Here is a 21,930-nt window from a genome sequence, read left to right as displayed (position 1 = left end):
AAAAGTTTAATTTGTCGCACCAAAAGACGAATCAAAGTGTCAATATTTTAGGCGATTAGATTAATATTTAGTTCTTCATTTATTTTATTTTAGAATTTTTTCAATTTTATCAGTATTGTTTTGTGGAGAGACAACCCCACGCCGGGGCTCTGCCCCTGGACCCCGCCGAAGTGTCGCCCATGGATCCCAATTATGTACCAAATATGTCGCCGCATTTGTAATAAAAAATAGTATATGCAAGTAGTGCGAAGTTGTCGATTGTCCACGAGAACTAGGGATCCTATAGGAGGGATGCACCATGTACATTGCTGGGGGACCGGAACTCGATTTTGCGCGCGAATGATTCAAACATTGAAATAATTATGAAATAATGAATTGCATCAAATACAGAAAAAAAATGAGCTATATTTAATGATAATTAAAAATTTATATTAAAATAGAATAGGTTACACGAAAAAATTATTATAAATTCAAGCGGTCCCCGAAAATTTTCAACCAATGGCACATGAGCTGAATATGAATGGCGCATCCCTCCTACAGGATCCCTAACGAGAACGAAGTTCAACTTTGCTCTCGTGGACAATCGACAACTTCGCACTAAGTTGCATAATATATTATTCCGAGACATTTCTTATCTATCGTAATGACGTCATATATCGAGAAGTGTCGTCGTCTTATAGTAAAAGTCAAATATTAGATATAGTTTGTATCCGTTTGTAGCAAGGGTTGAAGGTAGAGGTTGGTTGTTGGGGATGTAGGTTGGATGGGGTATGGTGGCTTGTGGACAGGCGTTATCTTCTAAGAAGATCGAGTCGATATCGACTTTCGACGACTGGCAAAGACGTTTAACGAAGAAAAAGTCTTCCTACGTGAGTATACGTATCTTCTTTTTACAAGGAACAACGATAAGTACTGTCAGAGAGACTTTTCTTAGGACTGGCAATATCTTTGAAAAGTTACAATGGTACACGTTTTGTTCTATTCTTCGGAGGACAAAAAATAACAACTAAAAAAAAAAAAAACACAAAAAAAGAAAAACAACAATAATAATAATAATAATAATAATAAAAAAAAAGAAAGATGAAAAGAAAGAAGAGAGAAGAAGAAGAAGAAAATATAGAAAGAAAAGCGAACGAAGGCGAAGGAAAAAAAGAAACAAATATCGCAAATAATTTCGCAGACACCGTGGATAGGTTATGTATAAATATGTACAGATATGTAAAAATATACAGGGTGATACAAAACAAGAATTCAACAATTATAAGATTGATAGGATAGTATTCATCAAATGATGAAACAACAAAGTCATAATAATAGATATTTTATCAATTTTATAAACAAATTTTTATTTGATTTTATTGTTAATACAAAAAGTGAGTATTTTTTCAACTTTTCGGACACTGTGTTCCACTTCTGGAAACAGTGGATTTCATGATTATTATTTGTTCCTTTTAATTTGGATTTAGTGTTACATAAATGACGCGAATAAAATTCAGATTCTTAAATGAATCATAGAATCAAAAAATGTCCTTACTGTTTAAATAAAAATGTATTTTTTTTTTTTTTTAAATAAAAGTATTTCATTGTAAAAATAAAAATAACTTTTACGTTAGAATTAAACAACTTTTCAATCCATCCACATAACATTTACCCCTAAAAGTTATGAACGCTATTTTTTTTATCACCCTGTATATGCATAACGTAGAGAAGCTTCCATTGTCGAAAATGGAAAAGAAGGATATTGAAAGTCCGTGTCGACGATACGGATGGATGATGTATGTATGTATCTCGCTTGGATCTGCCCAACCAACATTCAACACAACCACAGAACAGAACAGAACAGAACAGAACCAACACATAACCTTCAGGGATACGTCGGAGCTTCGACAAAAATCACTTCTAATGGATATTCATAGCGGATACTTATGCGAACCCGTTCAATACGCGTCTAACTAAATAGAGTTTCCCATGCATATTCATGAAAGGATATTTTGTATAAAATGTTTCGACATCGACGGACAGTATAAATGCTCGTGTACATAGGGGTATATACGTTACAAAACCACCGACTATAAACAATTGGGTGGTAGGGCAAGAGGAGGAGGAGGAGGTGGGTTGGGGGGTGGGGCATTAGGGATGGATGCAAATCGTTTTCGTTTGAACGCACCACCGTTCGTTCGTTCGTTCGTTCGTTCGTTCGTTCGTCCTCGTTCGTCTCTCTTCACATTGATAAGGATCTTATCAAGTTTCTTTTTTTTTTTTGTTTTTTCTTTTATTACTTATCCTTTTCTTCTTTTCCTTCTTTTAAGGTTACTTTTTTCTTTACTTTTCTAAGAAGAAATTTCACCGCTAATATTGAAGTTGCATAAATTAAAGAAAAAGTAGCTCACCGAGCGTTTTACCGATATGCAAATCCTCTAACTTTTGCTCGATCCCTGAACTGTTGACTCTTTTTTTCTTCTTTTTCTCTTTCTCTCCTTCAACTCTCTCTCTCTCTCTCCCTCCCTCTCTCTCTTTCGTTCAATTAATAAACTGAAGATAAACTGAATAAATCGTAAGAGGAAATATTTCCTAATCAATTTTGGATATTTCATATGAAAGCTTTTGCGGATACTTCGAAGCGCGAACTTTTTTTTTAAAATAATTTCTTTTTTCTTTATGTTTTATTAAAACATTGTCGATGAAACAAAAATTATTGACATGTGTAATAATTCTGTGAATTTTCTTTGGGTTTTAATTGACCAGATAGTTTGACGGAAAGAGAATTAGAGATAGTAGAAAGAAAGGAAATTTTATTTGCAATCAATCTGGAAGACTAAGTAAGAGAGAGAGAGAGAGGAAGAAAGAGAGAAATATCAAAAGACAAGAATACTGAAACAGCGTAAATATTTTTGAGATACGTGTTGGGATGGTTGCATTCGTGTTCTTTCGACGAATGCACCGTATGCAGTAGCACGTAGTAATTTACTAATTGAGGATCGATCGGCTCGGGATTAACATGCGTCTCTCTTCTCTTACTATTCCTCTTCCTCCTCCTCCTTCTCCTCCTACTCTTCCTCTTCTCTCTTTTTCTCTGCTATCGAGCTTTTTGTCTTTCTTTTTTTTTTCTTTACCTTACTCTCAATAACATCGTATAAAATTCTTCAGTGAGTGTATATATATATGTACATATACTTGTACGTAAAAATCAACGTCTCGACTATCGTCTCGTCTATGTTTTGGTGGGGAGAATTGTAGTAATTGAAAAGAGTAAAAGAGTAAAAGAAAGAAAGAAGACAGAAACAAAGAAAGAAAGAAAGAAAGAAAGAAAGAAAGAAAGAAAGAGAGAAAGAGAAGATGCCGAAGTAATCACGCAGGGAATAGAAAGAGGAGAAGGAGAAGAAGGAGGTGATGGTGGGTGGGTGGGTGGGTGGTTGGGTGGTTGGTACGAAGGGGGAGGCAGAGGATATCGTTGTATTTCGCTTAATAAACAAAGGACGCGCGCGTATGGAACGGCTGCAGCGCGCGCCACTTCCCGTATCCTGATGGTGCGAAGGAGGAGAAAGAGGTGGTGGTGGTGGAGGTGTAGGAGGATGAAGTGGTAGTTGCGTGGAGGTGGGTGGAGGGGGAGGTTGGGGTAGAAGGATGAGGATGAAGAGTAAGTGAGAGAGAGAGAGAGAGAGAAAGAGGGCCGTCGAGAGGTAGTGGTGGAAGGGAAAGAAGAGGGAAAGGGCACAGGGAGCTTGCGCAAGCTTCGGTTTGATGCATCGAACACTAAGCCAGCCACGTTCCAAGCTTTTGGGACAGCAGTCGACGGCGACCTAGCTTTCCAATCGCTACGGCATCGTTTCGTTCGTTCGTTCGTTCGTTCGTTTGTTCGTTCGTTCGTTGCTTGGTTGGTTGGTTTGGTTTGGTTGATTGGTTGGTTGGTTTAGTTCGTTGCCGCGTTCAAGTGATTGAGAATTAGTCGACTTTAATTCAGTTTTCAGTATCACGCGTTTATGAATAGAGATTTGATTTATTTTTTTTATCCAACGAAGTATAACAGTGAGGATTTATCTCTTCTTAAAAGAAGGATTTAGAAAAAGATTCATTTTTTTTGCTCAGTTTCTTTCTTTCTTTGTCTGTCTCTCTCACTCACTCACTCCCTCACTCACTTACTCTCTCTCTCTCTCTCTCTCATTCCTTCTATGTCTTTTCTATCCTTTTGAAGAAAATTATCAAAATTGTTCTCATAGCGAATCATTGTCATTATTGTCATCATCATCATCATCACCCTGACATTTGGAAAAACACGAAAGAAAAGAATTCCAATCGTTAGGAGGGATTGTATCATCAGGATTGAAAGTTGATTCACGTCGTCGTTATCATCATTGTACCTGTCATCGTTTCGATTGTCCTGATCTTCATCATCCTTGTCATCACACACAAATCTTTTCTTCTTTTCTCTGGCAACGAAGGGCTCCGGAGGGTCGTCGAACTTAACGTAACTCGCAAGATGTCGTGCTGGTGCATTCGAGAAAGCGAAAAGCTGCTCGAGAGCGTCGGGATTGCTACATACAGAGATCATACACAAAGCTCTGGCAAGCTCTCGCAAGTTCTAGCTAGAGCTACCTATTTATCTAGCTACCTTGCTACCTTGCTACTTTGCTAGATGCTGCACGAGGAATAAAGAGAGTCGATATCATCCTCTCGTACTTTCTCTCTCTCTCTCTCTCAATCTCTCTCTATCCTTCTTCCCCTCTCTCTTTTTCTTTCTTTCTCCTGAAAGAGAGCGAGAGAGAGAGAGAGAGAGAGAGAGAGAGAAAGAAAAAAATGTTTCACCGCGAGAATCACCGCTACGACACGATGGCCACAAATAAGCTCACTCGAGCGAACTAACGAACATCATTTTTTTTTACATTTATTTATTTATTTTTTCTCTCTCCCATTTTGTTTCTCTGTGTTTCTTCCCTTTAACCATCATTATATTTCATCGTGACGCGCGGTATATTAATTATTAATGATCGTTTACACACGTTTATCTTCCAAGCCGATTCATTTCAATTCTCGAAAATCATTTAATTGTTATTACTTTCAAACACACACGTGTGAATAAATTCAATCGAATAAATGTAACAAAGAAAATTATTATAGTTACATTTCTATTCGATATTTTCCTTTCTTTCTGCCGTTACTTTTTTTTTTCCTTTCTTTTTATTTATTTCTAAAAAAGATTATATATATATTGCGCGAAGTTCTTCTTTCTTTCGAAGAATTCTCTTTTCTTTTTTAACCACTCTCGTCGACGACTGATTTTTCTTTTCATCGTTCACCTTCTTTCTCTCTCTCTCTCTCTCTCTCTCTCTTTTTTTTTTTTTTTTAAACATATATCGTTCAGTTCGCGAGGTACGCGGGGGAGAAGGGGGGGTGGGGGGGGCTCTTTCGGTGCTGCTCCGGTCGATAGTTTTCTCGCACGATGAGCAGCGTAATGTAGAGACGATAAAGCTCGACGTGGGAAGCTTAGCGAGAAAGATGAAGAGACGACTGGAAAAGCTTTAAAACAAAAAAAAAAAGAAAAGAAAAAACAGAGAGAGAGAGAGAGAGAGAGAGAGAGAGAGAGAAGAATTTGTGGAAAGTTAGGCGTATCTCGCGATTTGTCTCGCGGCGAGACGCTAGTAGCAACGTTGAAACTCGTGAATAAAAGATTTCGCGGAATAGCTTCTATCTCATCTACAGAAAAAGACGGACGGGCCCGACGGACGAACCAGACAGACAGACAGACAAACGTATACCTTGACTAGTTTCTATTTAAACAAGATTTTTATACGCTTTGACGCTCTCAACAATCTCTGATCGTTTTATTTCAAGATAAAAATGTCTCTTTTATTTAAATAGAATTTTCAAGATAAATTTTTAACAATAGATAAAATACTTAGCCAAGTTAATAATAAACACGAACGTGTTGGTCTCTTGGTAATATTTTTAAATAAATACAAATAAATAAAGTATATACATACATACATTATGTTTAATGAAATATTTAACAGATGTAAAATAGTGATGTAAGAGATATATGTAAGTATAGTGAATAATAAGAAGAAAGTGAACGAGTCTCTAACGTGATTGGACTAGGTTAATAACTGTCGAATTTATGGAGAATTATCAGCACGTTCTGTCGAGTAAACGACCGAGATGGGGGCCCCGAGTCCGAACGAGACACTTCCGGTGTTTTGCGTGCTCGTTGATGATAACACGATGGTGGTGCATCAACTGGTTAAACTATCCTAGGACAGTTAATGGTAATGTCTTTGATCTTATTTGATTAAAATGAAAGAAATGAAGAAAAAAAAGAAAAAGAAAATAAAAAAAAAGAGAAAGAAATGAAAAAATAGAGAGAGAGAGAGAGAAAGAGAGAGAACGAAGAAGAAAAAGAGAGAAAGAGGTAGAAATAGGTAGGACTTATATACGCACACAAACACATACATCATAATACATACGTCATACATACAAAAGTACATAGAAATGTAGAAAAAGAAAGAAAATCGAATCGGTATAGGAATCTTTGTATGGAAACGGGGGGGTTAGGGGGTTAAGGGGGAAGGGGGGGGGGACTCTCGAGGCTTCCACGTAATCCATCCACTCGTGCAGAACCCCGACGACTCTCTGGCCTCCTTTTATTTTCAACGTTCCTCCTAACTAGACGGCACGAGTTTCCGTTCGCGACTCTCTTCCGTTCGCAATCAGCACTTTCACGAAGTAGGACGCACGAATATCATCGTTCCCTACCGAAAATTCGACTTCGTGTTGTCCCATTAATCTTCAGGGAATATGAAAGACGTGGGGGGGGGGGGGCCCGATTAGGAGTTTCTCTCTAGTTTTTCTTAGAATATTATGCTTCGAGGCATAATTACAATAACCCCGTTTTTTTGTTCTTCTTTCATTTTCTTTTGATAACAAAAACGTGAATAAAACCTGAACAAAAATATATTTGTTAGTCCGTTGAAAACAACTGTATATTTAGTTGTGTAACGTATATATATATATTCGTTAGAAACTGTTATGTGTGTTTGACTTTTTAACGTTTTTGTTGTGGGAACAAGAAAATTGGTAAAAGGAATGTCTCACAAGCCAATAATTTCTTTGATATTTAAGAATCATTGTTACAGTAGTAGTTCTATTTCTTTAATTACGCAACCGATTATGAATGATTATTATCTCATAAAAAAGATGATATAACTAACAACAGGCTGGAAAGTTACTTTCTACTTTGATGTCTCTCCTACAGTTATCGTGATACCCAGCTTGTAATAAGTTACATGACACTGTATACAAAAGAGATGAAAGGGATCGTAAAAGCGTGTTTGTCGTACATCGCAAAGAAACTTGTATACACATGTATATACAAATATAAAGAGAGAGAGAGAGAGAGAGAGAGAGAGAGAGAGAGAGAGAGAGAGAGAGTGAACAAGAGAGGGAAAGGGACAGGGAGAAGACGAACGACAGAGAGAGAGAAAGAGAAGGAGGGTAACAAAGTAAGGGTTGTAACCATATTGCATTATGTACTCAGGTGGAGGAAGGCAAATGAAGGTGCAAGAAGAAGGAGAACCGCAGGTGGATTGACAATCTCACCGGCAGCGGTCGCTCTATCGAACGATGACAACAACTATGCTTTCGAGGAATTGGGGCTGGGGGTTGTTCGTTCTTGTTTTTCTCGTTCTTGCCACCCCCAGTCCCGCTGCCATTCGCAGAGGTATGTCTCTTGTCTTATGATTCCTTAAACTAATAATAAAGCACGATTCTCTTCTCATTCCTTTTTCTTTTCTCTCTCTCTCTCTCTCTCTCTCTCTTTATTGTCTTTATTTCTTTATTTATTTATTTAAATTCTTTCAATTTTCAGTTGTTTTCTTGTTCTTTCTGTTTCACATTTCTAATTCCTCTAATCTGAGAAAAGAATATAACTGCAAAAGTTTTCATCCCTTCGGATTTATTTCATTCAAATTCACCGAGCTTTACGATTCTCAGTGTCGCCAGCAGCGGTACTTTTCTCTCTTTTTTTTTATTTCCTTCCCTCAAGGCGTTTCGTCGTTCTCTCTCTCTCTCTCTCTCTCTCTCTCTCTCTCTCTTTTGAAGAAAATATATATGTATATGTGAAAGAGAAAGAAGGAAAAAAAGAGAGAAAGAAAGAAAGAAATAGAGAAAAATCTGACATGTGGCTGCGCCAGCGTTTTCCACTCCTAGCCCTGTAGAAGGGGAGTCAAGCTTTTGCCCCTAACAAAAATGTAAAACCCGTGAAAGCGACGTTATTCGGGAGAATAGAAAAAGGAACGAGGAAAGAAGATCCCATCGAAGTAGGAATGTACGAGACATATTTCTTTGAGTTTGCAAAAATCCTTCAATTGCTTTCTTCGATTTACTTATCTCTATCTGTGTGTTTTCCAACGAAAAAATTTCATATTTATTTTTCTTATTAGAATATTTTAATAGGAAACAATTTTTGTTTTGTTTTGTTTTGTTTTTTGTTTTTTTCAGATCTTCTTCTTCATTTTTTTATTTTTTTTCATTTCGTAAATAATAAATACGATGAATAAAAGTATCTTCAATTTGTATAAAAATTGATTTGAAAGTTTCTAAAAAAGATAAATCAATTGAAAATATTTCAAATGAAAAAATTACGAGAGAATTTCAATGAAATTGAGTTTTTAAGAATGAAAATAAAACGATCAAAATTTGCTACATATTTCCATGTGGTTTACTTATTCTTGCGATTTGATATGGCCCATTTTAAAGTGGGACACCCTATATAATATTCCATATATACTCTATATATGTGTATGTATTGCTGTATATATGTATATATACCAATGGACCACTTTCTTGTCTCTCTGTGTCGAGATACTGCGCTCCCATTCTCATCTCCCAATTTCCTATTTGTATTCGATAGGACGGACGACGAAGTTGATATAAAAGCGAAAAGTAATCGAACGTTCAGTTATATCGATGAAAGAGGAGGACCAACCAAGAGAGAAGAGAGACAAAGTTAGAGAGAGAGAGAGAGAGAGAGAGAGAGAGAAAACGAAATTGTGAGATAAAGAGACACAAAGAGAAAGAAAGAAAAAGAGAAAACTAGAGAGAGGGAGAGAGAAGAAGTGTTATTTTTTTTTTTTTTTGTGAAATTGAGAAATTGTGTATGAGAAAGAGAGAGAAAAAAGAGAATGATAGTACGTACGTGTGTATGTGTGTGAGAGAGAGAGAGAGGATAATTTATAAGAAATAAAGAGAGAGGAAGAAGATGCGTATAAAACAGAGAGAGAGAGATAATGTATGAAAAAGAGAGAGAGAGAGAAAGAGAGGAGAATAAAAGATATCTTCTTTAATATATATAAATTATGTGTCACGTTGTTTGTCCGCAATGGACTCCTAAACTACTAAACCAATTTGAATAAAATTTTGCACATTGTGTGCAGTTTCATCCAATTTGAAAGATAGAATAGTTTACATTTCAATTTATAATTCGCAATATTATTTTATTGCGAAAGACGTGTGTATCGGACTGATTGTGAACCACAGCAACGCGTGGCGGGGCACCCCTAGTATATATATATATAAAGAGAAAGTGATTTTATGTATGTTTGTGAAAGGGATAGTTTATGATAAATAAAGAGAAAGAGAGAGAAAGAGAGAGAGAGAGAGAGAGAGAGAGAGAGTACTTGTATGTTTATACTCATATGAAAAAGAGAGATAGTTTATATAAATAAGAGAGAAGAGAGGAGAGAAATAGATACAGAGAGAGAGAGAGAGAGAGAGAGAGAGAAATAGATCGATACGATTCCTTCGTCGTCCGATAAAACCAGTGAGGGTTTTCAATAGAAGAATTACGACAAGGACGATTGTCTCCGAGGAAGATGACAGCCGAAGAGGACTTTATAGTAGATACAAAGCCGAAAATCGTATTGTGCATTTTCCTTTCCTTTCCTTTCCTTTCCTTTCCTTTCCTTTTCAGTTTCCTTCGGTTTTCTTTTTCTCTTTTTTTTTCGAATCTTCGTTATCACGAGAAGGGAAATAAAACAGATCAAGTATAAAATAATATAAAATACATATACATACATACATTGTATGTACATATATATGAAACGTACATTTATATATATATATATATATATATATATTATATATTATATATATATACATACGATTCTTACATTAGGTAGCAAACGATGCGAGACCCTACAGACGGTAAATCAATAACAATTTACTCCTACCTTCGATCCCTCACACTCCAACCCCCTAGTACCACCCTCACCCCATACCGTATATAGGTATAACTCGCGGCGTGGCAAACACGGCAAAAGCCGAATCGATTAAGCGTCTTTCGGTCTTTCTCTCTCTCTCTCTCTCTCTCTCTTTCGCTCTATCTATCTTTTTACTTTTCTTTATATTTTTCGTGAAAAATAAAGACATTTGTGAGTCTCGACAGGCGACAAATTTATTTTCTAAATTTATTCTTTCTTTCTTTCTTTCTTTCTTTCTGTGTTACATTTTCAACAATTCTCAACTTCTATCACTCCCTTTTCTTTTTCTTTTTTTTTCAGTCTTCTCCTTTAAATCATATTCTTGTGTTTTTGCTTTATTTTCATACTTTCTTTTCATCCTTTCCCTTTGTTTTTTTTCTTTTTTTTTTTTTTTCCTATCTTTTCTTTTCTTTTGATAATACTCGTTCTAATAGGACACTTCTCCTTGAATGATCTCGTTGGTATCTCGCCAAGATACTTTTTCTTTCTCTCTCTCTCTCTCTCTTTCTATCTCTTTCTGTTTCCTTTCTTTCTTTTTTTTTTTCCACCTGATACTACTCTGGGTTGGTGGCATCAACCGACGACGAAGACAACGACAATGACAACGACATAAAGGGAACTCGAGTGATGACGACGACCACCCTCCGGAGAGGGCCGCCTGGAAGATACATGACTAGGGGGTTACGAGTGGATGGGGATTATGAGTGTCGTGCAACAAGATGATCGACTATCGCTTCTTCTTCGTCTTCTTGACTTTCCCCTGTCCCTTTTCTTTTTTTCTTTCTTTTTTTTTCCTTCTTTTTTTCCTTTATATCTCATCCATCCCTTTTAACTCTTCCTATCTTTCTCATATTTTTTTTCCTAAAAGTTTGCCTTTCTTTTTCTTTTTTTAATCCTTTACAGAACGTTTAAGTTAAACTTGATCGTTATCGATGAATAATGTAATTTTTCTTTTTTTTTTTAAATAAAATTCGTTTAATCAAGTATCTGTAATATTCATGAGAGAAAAAGATTTTCATTATTAATGTGTGCACACACACACACACACACGCATACACAGACACACATATGTACTACACATATGTAAACGTATAGAAAATAATTGAGATAAAATGCAGGAAAATTTGTTAAAATCTTTATCGATATTATAAATGATTAAATATCGATCGATCAGAATACATCGACCAATCCTCTTATACAAATTTGAAATATGTTCAGATATATATATTTTTTGAATTAATTAAAAAGAAAAGTAAAAAAATTTCACGATAATTAACGAACAAATGAATTTTTCATTTACAAGCGGATCGTGGCCACTGCAACAAGACCGTGGACATCTACGAGGATGTTTCTAGTCCTGCAGTGACCGCTGCCAACATGGGAAAACCACTTTACTGTTGGTACCGTTTTCGTGCTTTTCGTGGTACACCTAGAGATTGGATTCTTCGTGTACGTTTCAAAAAATTCAAAGTTGGCGTATTGGAAAATGCTACAACTTGTTCCGGTGGCTATCTGCAGGTAAGTTTCTTGTTTTTATTTCTTTTTTTTTTTTTCACATAACAATAATACCTAAATCACGTATGCACACAAATTATTACCAAAAAACAAAAAACAAAAAAAAAACCCCTGCCGCACACACACATACATTTCGCATAATATTATTTATTTACATGATTTAAGTTCACTGTAAAGTTTTTCCAACGTCACGAAAATATCAACGACATTTCTAAACAGCATGAAGATCAAATATTAATCTGAAAATTCAGATTGTGTGAAATTCTTGAAAGGTGATGGGTAGAAACGATTCTGTTTAGATGATGGAAGGATATTCTTTTGTTGGTTCGAAAGGAAATTTCTTATTGCATTCAGGATCGCTTAAAATCGCTTATGATTCTATAGAAGGTTGGATTGGGGTGAAAGGGAGGGAGGCAGGGAGGGGTTAAGAAAAGGGGACGAGGAGACTTAGTGGAATGGGGAAATGAGGAGAATGACGAGAGGAGGAAGGGTAGGATGGATGAAAACGCATTGTTCGTAGCGAAATGCATAGTGCCTTGGACGGCTGATTGTGCGACGTCCATTAACGAGAGAAATACGGCTGGGCAAGCTATCCTTCATCTAAAGTCGTGCAATTAATTAGCGGAACAAATTGCGCGCGCGTTGGTCCGGTGGAACAGTCAGAATATTAGACGAGCGAAATTGGCCCTGGGTATTCGGCTATATTATGAAAGGCCAAAAGAACAAAAAAACAAGGCCTCTTCTTTCTCCTCTTTTACACACACACACATATATAAATTACACGTACATATAGTACAATTATTATTATTATTATCCATGGTTACGAACACAATTTTTCAAACGAATCCCTTTTAATGGTTTCATGAAAATCTTGAGAATCATTTATATCAGATAAATCATACGATTTATCTATTATAAATTTATGGATTTTTTTTTTTTTTTGTTTGTTAACAGTCAAATTGTGCATGAATGAATGAAGTTAAATTGAGATGAAAAGAACAATAAAGAATAGAAGTAAAATAAAATGTGTAGAGAAAACAATAATGTAAAATTTATCAAGATTAATTACAATGATATCATGTATTTTTATTTAAATAACTTTGTGTCACTTGTGTATATATCTATACACACAATATATAAATAATAATAATAAGAAGAATAATATATATATACACGTAAATATGAATATACATAACTGTATATGCATAACAATAATATAAATCGTTAAGTGTACAGAATTAATAACGTTTAATTCCTCGTTAAGAACGCATACTCGTTGTTAGCTTCGTACTAACAAACGAACTATACGTTCATTATTTTACGCATCTATCGAGTATCATCAATTTCACTGTATATGTGAATAACATATATATATATATATCTATATGTATATATAAATAAATAAAATATATATACATATATATGATAACCAATCAAAATCCTCTTCCTTCCATTATAAATTCACGAACGTACGCACGAGCACACTCATACATAAATACCGCCGACACACATACATACATACATACATACATATCTCTCAGCATTACTTGAAAATCAGACGAGTATACCAACTCGAATATGAATGAACTCTAAGTCAGAAAGGTACATAGCCGTGAATAATCTTCGTTAATCGAGGATGGAAAGGGCTGCCCCGCATATTTCGAAATTTACCATACGTTGGCAAAGCCAAAGCTGCGAAAATTAAGAGAATTTCCTTGCTCTGCAAGAAAGAGAAACTAGAAAGAAAGAGAAAGAGAAAGAGAGAGAGAGAGAGAGATAAATAGATAGAGGGAGAAATAGAAATTTCCATCGTAAGAAATATTTCCTTCGTTCGTTCATTCGTTCATTCGTTCATTCGTTCGTTCGTTCGTTCGTTCATTCTCTCCTCATTAAAACACATAACCGGTTAGAGCTTACGAAGAGTTAATCAACGCTGATAAAAGCGGTGAATAAAATTGCTATATTCGTTGGTAAATATCGTCCGTAATGCACACTAGAGTACTCCTAACGTCGTTGCAAAACGACTATTGATCTTCCTAACACCGAGCAGCTCTTCCCTCCCTTTTCCTCTTCTCCCTCTACTCCTCCTCCTCTACCTCCAACTACACTCCCACCTTCCTCCTCCTCCTCCTCCTCCTCTTCATTCTCCTCTCATTCCCTCAACCCTCTCTGTTATCACCTCCACTCGCATTGGTAGGAACTCTACCACAATTATGGTACTTTTAAAGTATTATACTAGATGCTTCTTCGACGAAGGGGTTCTCTCTCTCTCTCTCTCTCTCTCTTTCTCTCTCTGAAAACCTTACGAATATCATCATTGTTATTACGATCTTCCCCCATACTTTCCATTGTACCGTTTTCTACTTACGAACGATCAGAATTCGTTTCCTCTTTTCTCTTCTCTTCTCTTCTCTTCTCTTCTCTTCTCTTCTCTTCTCTTCTCTTCTCTTCATCTCTCCCTTTTTTCTTTTTTCTTTTTTTCTATCTTGCTTTTTTTTTTACTTATTTCTTTTTAAAACTTACTTTTACCTTTCCTTGTCTCTTCTTCTCGGGTTTTTTATTTTTTTTATTTTTTTATTTTTTTTTGTTAAACTATCCTTTCATTTTTCCTCCACGATGGGGTAGTAGGTATATGCTCCCATATCTTATCGTGGATAATTTATTGTCTCTTAGCTGGAGGGCCCCCATTCAGATATGCGATTCTCGAACGATAGTAGGAATTATTAAAAAGTACAAAGAAACTTCACGAATAAAGTTTCGAGGGATAAAGTTTTTCGAGCATGGATATCTCGATTATGAAATCGTATTATTCGTGATACATAACTACGACAGAGTGAGCACGATTAAAGATCGTGTTTTTTATCGTATATATTATGATTATTATTTATGTCGTAAAAAGAAACATTGAGAATTTGTCAAAAAGTCCTTTTTTCTTTTCACCACAGTATATTATTTTCGTTAATCACGTTTACTGATTATTTTTATTCTTTTTAATTTAATCTTAATCTTAAAAACATTGACAATTGGTCGAAAAGTTCTTTTTCTTTTCACCACAGTATATTATTTTCGTTAATCACGTTTATTGATTATTTTTATTCTTTTTAAATGAATCTTTATTTTAATCTTAATTTTAATTTTAATCTTAATCTATTCTTTCACGAGTGACATGTCAGACGTCATTTAAAACCTTTTCTTGCCTTTCGATTATTCAAGTAGTCTACTTTTACTACCACAGTTAAAAATAGAAATTTAACGTCTAGATTTATCGTCATCGTTTAACAAACAAAAAATTATATACCGTTTACAAAAAGAATGTGTTCAGTGAACTCCAATTGTTCAAAAAATTGATTTACCAAATTTACTTTTTTCGTCATTTCTGGTAAAGTTCTGATTAAGATGTACCACATTTAGCTTGTTCATTTGTGGAACAAAAAAAAACGAAATTATTTCAACAAAATTATTCAAATGGTATATATTTACTTTTTTTTATAGATTTTTTTTTAGATTAAATAAATTCGACTATATCATCAGACATATATATATATATATATCAATAAACTGTAGGTAAGATTTAAACTTTATGAATTACTTTATATAAGTTTCTTCGTGAAAGAAAGTGGTTTGAAAAGAACTAAAAGATAGATGCATACATAGATGGACAGATAGATAGATGGATGGATAGATAAATAGAGATAGATATAAAGATATATATATATATATATGTGTATGTATGTAGATTTGCCTATGCGACAATATTTTACGTCGTAGCTAAAAATAAATTCGCGACAAGATAACGCTGATGGATAGATTCTCTTGAGCCTGATAAATACGTTTTGCTTTGATATCCTCAAGCCGCCATAGTTTCCGTAAATTCACCTATGAAATCGTATTATACTGGCTTACGTACGTATAGATAAATAGATAGATAGGTAAGTATTTATGTAGGTATTTAGGTATTTAAGTAGGTAGAAATGGTTTGGTAAGAGAGGGCTTTGGTAAAAGGTCTTTGCACCACCACTATTACTGCTACTCATAGAGACAAGTATATATGTGTATATATATACACTAGTACGATCAAGTGAAACTTTGATTACGGTACCGACGACAACATCGTGTAAGCAACGTTTGCTGAACAGACGGACGATACGATGACTTGCTATGTAACGATGTTCTAGTATTGATACACATGCTTGTAAGAACATTGAACATCTCCTCTTTGAGTTCGACTAAAAGTCGAATAAATGTACGTTCAAAGGATCTACCGAACATACCTTTGACAGTTTATTAATAACTTGTTATTAACGACTGAGAGAATAGTTTTTTTTTTTTTAGGATACAATAATAATATTTATTTATTTATCTATTCGTTACTTTTCTTCTAAATTATTCAAATTATCTACAGACAAGCAAGTTCGCTTCGATCCTCGAGTAGGTTATTATACCCTTTTTTTTTTTTTTTTTTTTATTTAATCCATTTAATGTCCATTATTATCACAACCAAGTCATTTCTACTTAGCCAAGTAGAAACTTAGTAAATATTCTCCCTTTTGCTTTATCTTTCTTTATCAAGGAAGAACAACCATCAAAGCGCTTCATCCCGCCTCTTTCCTCTCCCTCCCCCCCCCCTCTCTCTCTCTCTCTGTCTCTCTCGTTCTCTCTTTAGAGATCGCGTTAAAAGATAAGTCGAGCTCGCAAACAGACTGGCAATCGCAGCAGGGCAAAATGGACGGAACTCGATCACGCGTATAGATTGTAATGGGTCTATTAATCCTACCGAACAGAGTCTCGCTTTATCCTGGCCGGCTTATCGCAATGATCGTTTACATGCGAACTACAGCTGGGGTATTGAATTTGCGAGATGGCCCCTACCGCAAAGCCTAATTAGCGCGCAACACTAGATATGCTTCGCCTTCCGTTTTCGACTCCTATCCTTCTATCGTCTCGTTAACCTTCCCACAACTCTCACCATTTCCTTCGTAAATTGAGAAACGTCGGATGTTCTTCGATAGACATACAGATAGTTAGATAAATAGATAGATAAATGGATAGATAAATGGATGGACGGATGGATCTAAATAATAGACTTGGACAAATAAATTCACTTAACTAAGATTTTCTTACTTCTTGTTAGTAAGTAAAGTTTCGTTGAAATGTTGTGCAAGTTGTTGGTAGGATAAGTTTTCATGTTCGATTCGTGTTTTCTCACCATTGTGAGATACAAGTTCTTAGGTTTGTCTGTTAAATTTTAATTGGAAGGCTTTCAGGTAAGTCCAGTGTATTTGGTAATAAGATTCTTGTAACGGTACGTTGGAGGAATAACACACCTACGACTACTATGGTAGAAACACAAATCGTAAGGACAGTTCGCCGGAAAGCAAAGTTTACGCAAGCTCCACTGCTTCTCGCACCCTCCCGCGGATTAATTCCAGCGAGAACACTTGCCCCTCTTTGGCCCTGGGACTCTCCGGCGAGTAGAAAGCTAGTGGGGTGGTAGTAGTAGGGAGGAAAATCAATTTGAGAAAAAACAAGGGCGTCTCGAGAGGAGAACGAGTTGGTTGGACGAGGAGAAAGAAAGAAAGAAATTCTTATTTGTTTTTTTTTATTATTTCCATTATTTATTTCTTTCCTTCTGTCTATCTTTCTGTTCTTCCTTTTAATTTGTTTGTTGCAGATCATAGATGGCAACACGAAAACCGAGGTGAGCAATCGTAAAGACCCGGGTGTCTATTGTGGCGAATCCGAACAACCGCAAACGTTCATTTCCGAGACGAGTTTCGTACGAGTGATCTTCCACGCAGAGAACTTCACGGACCAAACTTACTTCAGTTTCGACTCGCGGGCAGAGCAGCAGCTCGACGTTTACCTGAGGTACGGCCAGCATCCAGAACTTTATCCAAACAGAAGGGGCGAGATCGTGCCTGGGAGTTACTGCGAGAGGGTTTTTAAGGACTGCAGATTGCAAACGTGCTACGTACAGAGCCCGGCCTTTCCGGGTATTTATCCACGAGCTTTGCATTGTAAATACAAGCTTAATACACGCTTGCCATTTATAAAGCTCTACATAGAAAACGAGGAGTTCAATATCGACGGGCAACGATGCGAGAATATAATGACCTGCCCGATGAGACCGATAAGCTCCGGCTCGGAACATTGTCCCTACGATTATATACGTGTCTTTGATGGGAAGGATGAAAATAGCCCGGTGATCGGTACATTCTGCGGTATGGGGAAATTTCCCTATAGTATAATCGGAACCAGTGAGGATCTCTATGTCGAATTTGTTTCATCACCAGCCGGTCCCCTACTCAACACGGGTTTTCACTTCAATGTTGGCAATTGGCCTGGTCACGTCGAGACGGCGGGCGTAAAAAACGGTAGTTGCGACTGGCTACTCAACAGCGAGTCCCTTGAACGCGGTAACGAAGGTATTTTTCTGTCCGTTGCCCACTGGTATCCACCTCATACGAGTTGTACCTATTTGCTCAGAGGTCGCCCTGGCGAAATTGCCCGACTTTATTTTCCAAGTTTCCGTGTTAATCGAATCGAATCACCCATCAAGCCTTACGACGGTGACTGCGGCGAGAGCCTTACTCTCTACGATGCGGATTGGCCAGACGATGCTAGAATAATCAAGACCTTTTGTGATACCTTCAGCAAACCCATGGAGAAGCACGATTTTGTCTCAACCTCCAACGCTTTATTCGTTAGATTTGAAAGTAAAACCGGCAGTTATTCCGGTAGTTCCCTTTATTATTGGGCACATTACGATTTCTTTAATGCTACGAGATTTGGAGAGCCTGTACCTGGCACAGAATGCGACGAAAAGTTTACTTCTTGGAGAGATCGTGCTGGACGTTTGAGATCACCCCTGAATACGTTGATTTATAAACGACCTGGAAACCCACCGGTGGATCTTTCCTGCACGTATACATTTCTCACGGACAAAAGACTTTTCGCTCGAGTGATTCTAACGATCGAATCGGTATCGTTCAAGGAACGTTCCACGGGTCACTGTGGTCACTGTTGGGAGAGTCGAGTCGATAGATTGATCGTACGAGAACCTGGACCGGATGGTGTTAAAGGTACTTGTATATGTCGTCGTGACGAGGAGGATGGTACACCGATATCACCTATCAGAATAGTATCCCGTGGCGAGAAACTAGAACTAAAGTTTCTAATAGACGGTGTTCGAGCTGCAGCGAATTACTTCAAACAACCGTCGCCGATTTTCGAAGCCAATTACGAATTCGCTCACAGTCCACTCTGTGGTCCTGCCATATTACCTGCTACCACCGACGGCGAGATCGAATTTCCTCATTACGAGGTACTAGGATTCGTTGCACCACCGAGATCGATCAAGTGTATTTGGGAGTTAAGAGTCAATTTGGATCGAGACTTGTGGCTACATTTTGACAAAATAAAATTTGCCTCTCGTTCGTGCGAGGATGGCAAACTCGAGATCTTTCTTCCCGGATCGAGCGATCCCTATCTTGGGATTTGCGGGGAGAACGTAAGCTATGTTAGAGAAATGCCGATAATTTCGGCTAGTCAAATTTTACCAATTGATCACGACGACACGGAATATTCAAACATAATTATTCAATTTACCGGATCAATGGCTCCTGCAAGAGTAGCCTTTAAAATCGCTTGGACCGAACTTTATCATTTGCCAAGGGACAGCTCGGATGGACTGAATACGCAAAAACTCGACGAGGAATGTGGCTTCCGTTGTCCAGGTGATGCCGGTTGCATACCCACGAGATTGGTATGTAACGGTGTTGTCAATTGTCCCAGTATTAGTTCGAGTATCATAATCCCGTACAGTAACAACAGTCATCCTGAACCTAACGACGAGTCTCTCGAAAGCTGTGCTGGTCCCCTTGGATCGAACGGTGGAAGTGTCGTTGGTCCTGCTGGTTGGGCTGGTGCCGGACTTGGTGCTGGCTTAACTATACTACTTGCAGTTTCTTGCCTCATCGTGGTGTGTCGTATTTGTAAACGCCGTTCTCGTTCTAGAGACATTCACGTACCGTACTAGCGTTCTGAGCTGACGCAAATTTCAGCATATCGTCGTTACAATCCTTTCGTGAATTACGAGCGCAAAAAACGAGAATTTCGTGCTTGTCATCGTCGTCGTCGTCGTCGTCGTAATAGTCGCCGTTGCGTCGATCATTTTGTTCTCCTTCGCTCGATCACGACGACAAAACTTTCCTCAAACTTGCACGATTTTTCCTCCAAAATAATATCTTACTTTTCGTACCTAAACCGAATGATAATAAACAACTGTCAACTCGCAACAGTTATTATTAGTCGTTAAAAAGTTTATCGTTACATCGCCGTATGAGTTGCGAGAGAGAATATACATATACTTGCAAAATAACACGCGTCCGTGTATTCCCATAGGTCCCAGGACGCGAAAGTGCCAATGAAAATTCTATCCCGCATTTTGACGGCCATTTTTCAAACTAACCATATTATAATATATATATATATATACGGAGGAATATTTCGTAAAGGAAACAATGGAAACTAATAATGGGGAAAAAAACAAACAAAAAGGTATGATGCACGGATTCTTGCTCACAGTTATAAAAAAAAAAAAAAATTAATTAATGGACGTTCGTGTTCGGTGAGGACTAATGCAAATTTTTAAATATATAAATATATATATATAAATATAAATATAAATATAAATAATAAATTATATATATATATAAATAAAATAACAAAGTTATATCAGATTTTATTAAGGAACATTGTTAAGATGACTCGCGACGGAACCGACAGGGAGAAAATGAGAATCCACATTAAGTATTTTGAATCTTTTTTTCAATTCTTTTATTCTTCTTCTTCTTTTTTCTTTTATTATTATTTTCTCGTCAAATTTAGATTTAAGTTTAACCGTGCTGGTAATCTATTTTCTCTTATCTGTCGGTTATTATATCTGACTTTTTTTTCTGTTGTTTTCTTTTTTTGTTTCTTTTAATTCTACATTCTCTTTCGTATTTTTGTTCTCTTTTTCTCTCTCTTTGTTAAATCCTGCCTTCGGTAAGAATCAATAATAGAAAAAAATGTGACAATCTCAACTAACCAAACTTCTTCCCATCTGGACTATCCACTGCCGTGGTGGTGGTTGGTAGCTTCATAAAAAGCTAAATGAATTCTCGATAAAGTCGTAAATCCTTTCTATCCGTTGGTACGCGCGGGTCCGGCATAAGCCGTTGTTATTTTCTCGTTAGGATACGTCCATGGAAAAGGCAAACTGAGGTGAGGAGGTGGTGGAGGAGAGTAATGGCGAGTTAAGGAAGCAGCCCGATGCTAAAGTTTATCGCGAAATAATAATATCATAAAAGTTCGTTAAAGAAGGGAAACAAAAGCGTTTCTGGTTACTCGCCCAAGGGAACCTATCCTTTCGTATATTTTCCTACTTTTAGATCGCATCTTCATTATTATTATTTTTATTATTATTATTATTATTATTATCATTATTATTATTATTATTATTGTTATTATTTGACTTGTTAAAATAAAAACACGAAATTTTGTGTAATTTGTTCTAACCCAAAAGATCATCATCTCGCGTTTTCGCGTTTTACTCGAGTTGCTCGAAAAATAAAATGAAAAATATGAAATAAAAGATAATATGAGGGAAAATTAAGTCGAAAAAAAAAAAACAAAGGAAGAAACAAAACGTTCTTTCTATTGGTTGAAACAAAATTTTGTTTTAATTTGAAAATAAGATACAAATGAAGTGAAATGAAAACGAAAAAAAAAAACAATGAGATTTTCATTTACACGTCGCGAGAAACACATATACACAACCTACTCACACACACACACACACACACACACACAAGTGGTGTGTACGTACGACTTTTTAATTCATCCTATTGTTGATATTCGCTTTAAAAATGTTGAAATACGCGATGCTGAGTATCCTCAACAATTTTATATTATTTTATATTTATGTACATAGTGTGTGCGAAAGTATACTTGGAAAATATACACACTATAAACCGTATATATATATATATAATTATACAGAAACCTAGTAGTGATCGAAATAACAACAACAACAAGAAAATAATTTTAAACGCGGATACAAATCCCATAATTGTGTGAATTTCATATGACACAAATTACCACTAGTCCATAAAAATTGTTT

The 21,930-nt window shown here is 36.3% G+C and overlaps 1 protein-coding gene across 4 annotated transcripts; it reads left to right on the top strand.

The window, feature by feature from the left end:
- Window positions 1-3,779: 3,779 nt before the first annotated feature.
- LOC107064537 (cubilin) lies at window positions 3,780-21,800 on the top strand. 4 transcript variants are annotated; one of them, XM_015317303.2, is made up of 5 exons: window positions 3,780-4,026; window positions 6,009-6,260; window positions 7,529-7,711; window positions 11,554-11,768; window positions 17,437-21,800. In XM_015317303.2, exons 3-5 carry the CDS (start codon window positions 7,615-7,617, stop codon window positions 19,801-19,803), a joined length of 2,679 nt encoding a protein of 892 aa, XP_015172789.2. In that variant the 5' UTR covers window positions 3,780-4,026; window positions 6,009-6,260; window positions 7,529-7,614; the 3' UTR covers window positions 19,804-21,800. The 4 variants fall into 4 exon arrangements, with proteins under 4 accessions (XP_015172789.2, XP_015172788.2, XP_015172792.2 ...); XM_015317302.2 differs by lacking the exon at window positions 6,009-6,260; XM_015317306.2 differs by lacking the exon at window positions 6,009-6,260 and having other exon boundaries at window positions 3,793-3,900.
- Window positions 21,801-21,930: the final 130 nt, after the last annotated feature.

This window comes from Polistes dominula, unplaced genomic scaffold, assembly GCF_049000335.1.
Source record: "Polistes dominula isolate Pdom_NZ unplaced genomic scaffold, Pdom_raw_medaka contig_33, whole genome shotgun sequence".
Classification (NCBI taxonomy): Eukaryota; Metazoa; Arthropoda; class Insecta; order Hymenoptera; family Vespidae; genus Polistes; species Polistes dominula.
The sequence above is the reverse complement of the archived record's forward strand: the minus strand, read 5'-3'. Positions and strand labels throughout refer to the sequence as shown.

Bases quoted from the DNA above. Each gene is read 5' to 3' on its own strand.
- LOC107064537 (XM_015317302.2), top strand. From the start codon at position 7,615: ATGACAACAACTATGCTTTCGAGGAATTGGGGCTGGGGGTTGTTCGTT. The intron at 7,712-11,553 runs GTATGTCTCTTG...TTCATTTACAAG, and splicing joins TCCCGCTGCCATTCGCAGAG to CGGATCGTGGCCACTGCAAC. The intron at 11,769-17,436 runs GTAAGTTTCTTG...TGTTTGTTGCAG, and splicing joins GTTCCGGTGGCTATCTGCAG to ATCATAGATGGCAACACGAA.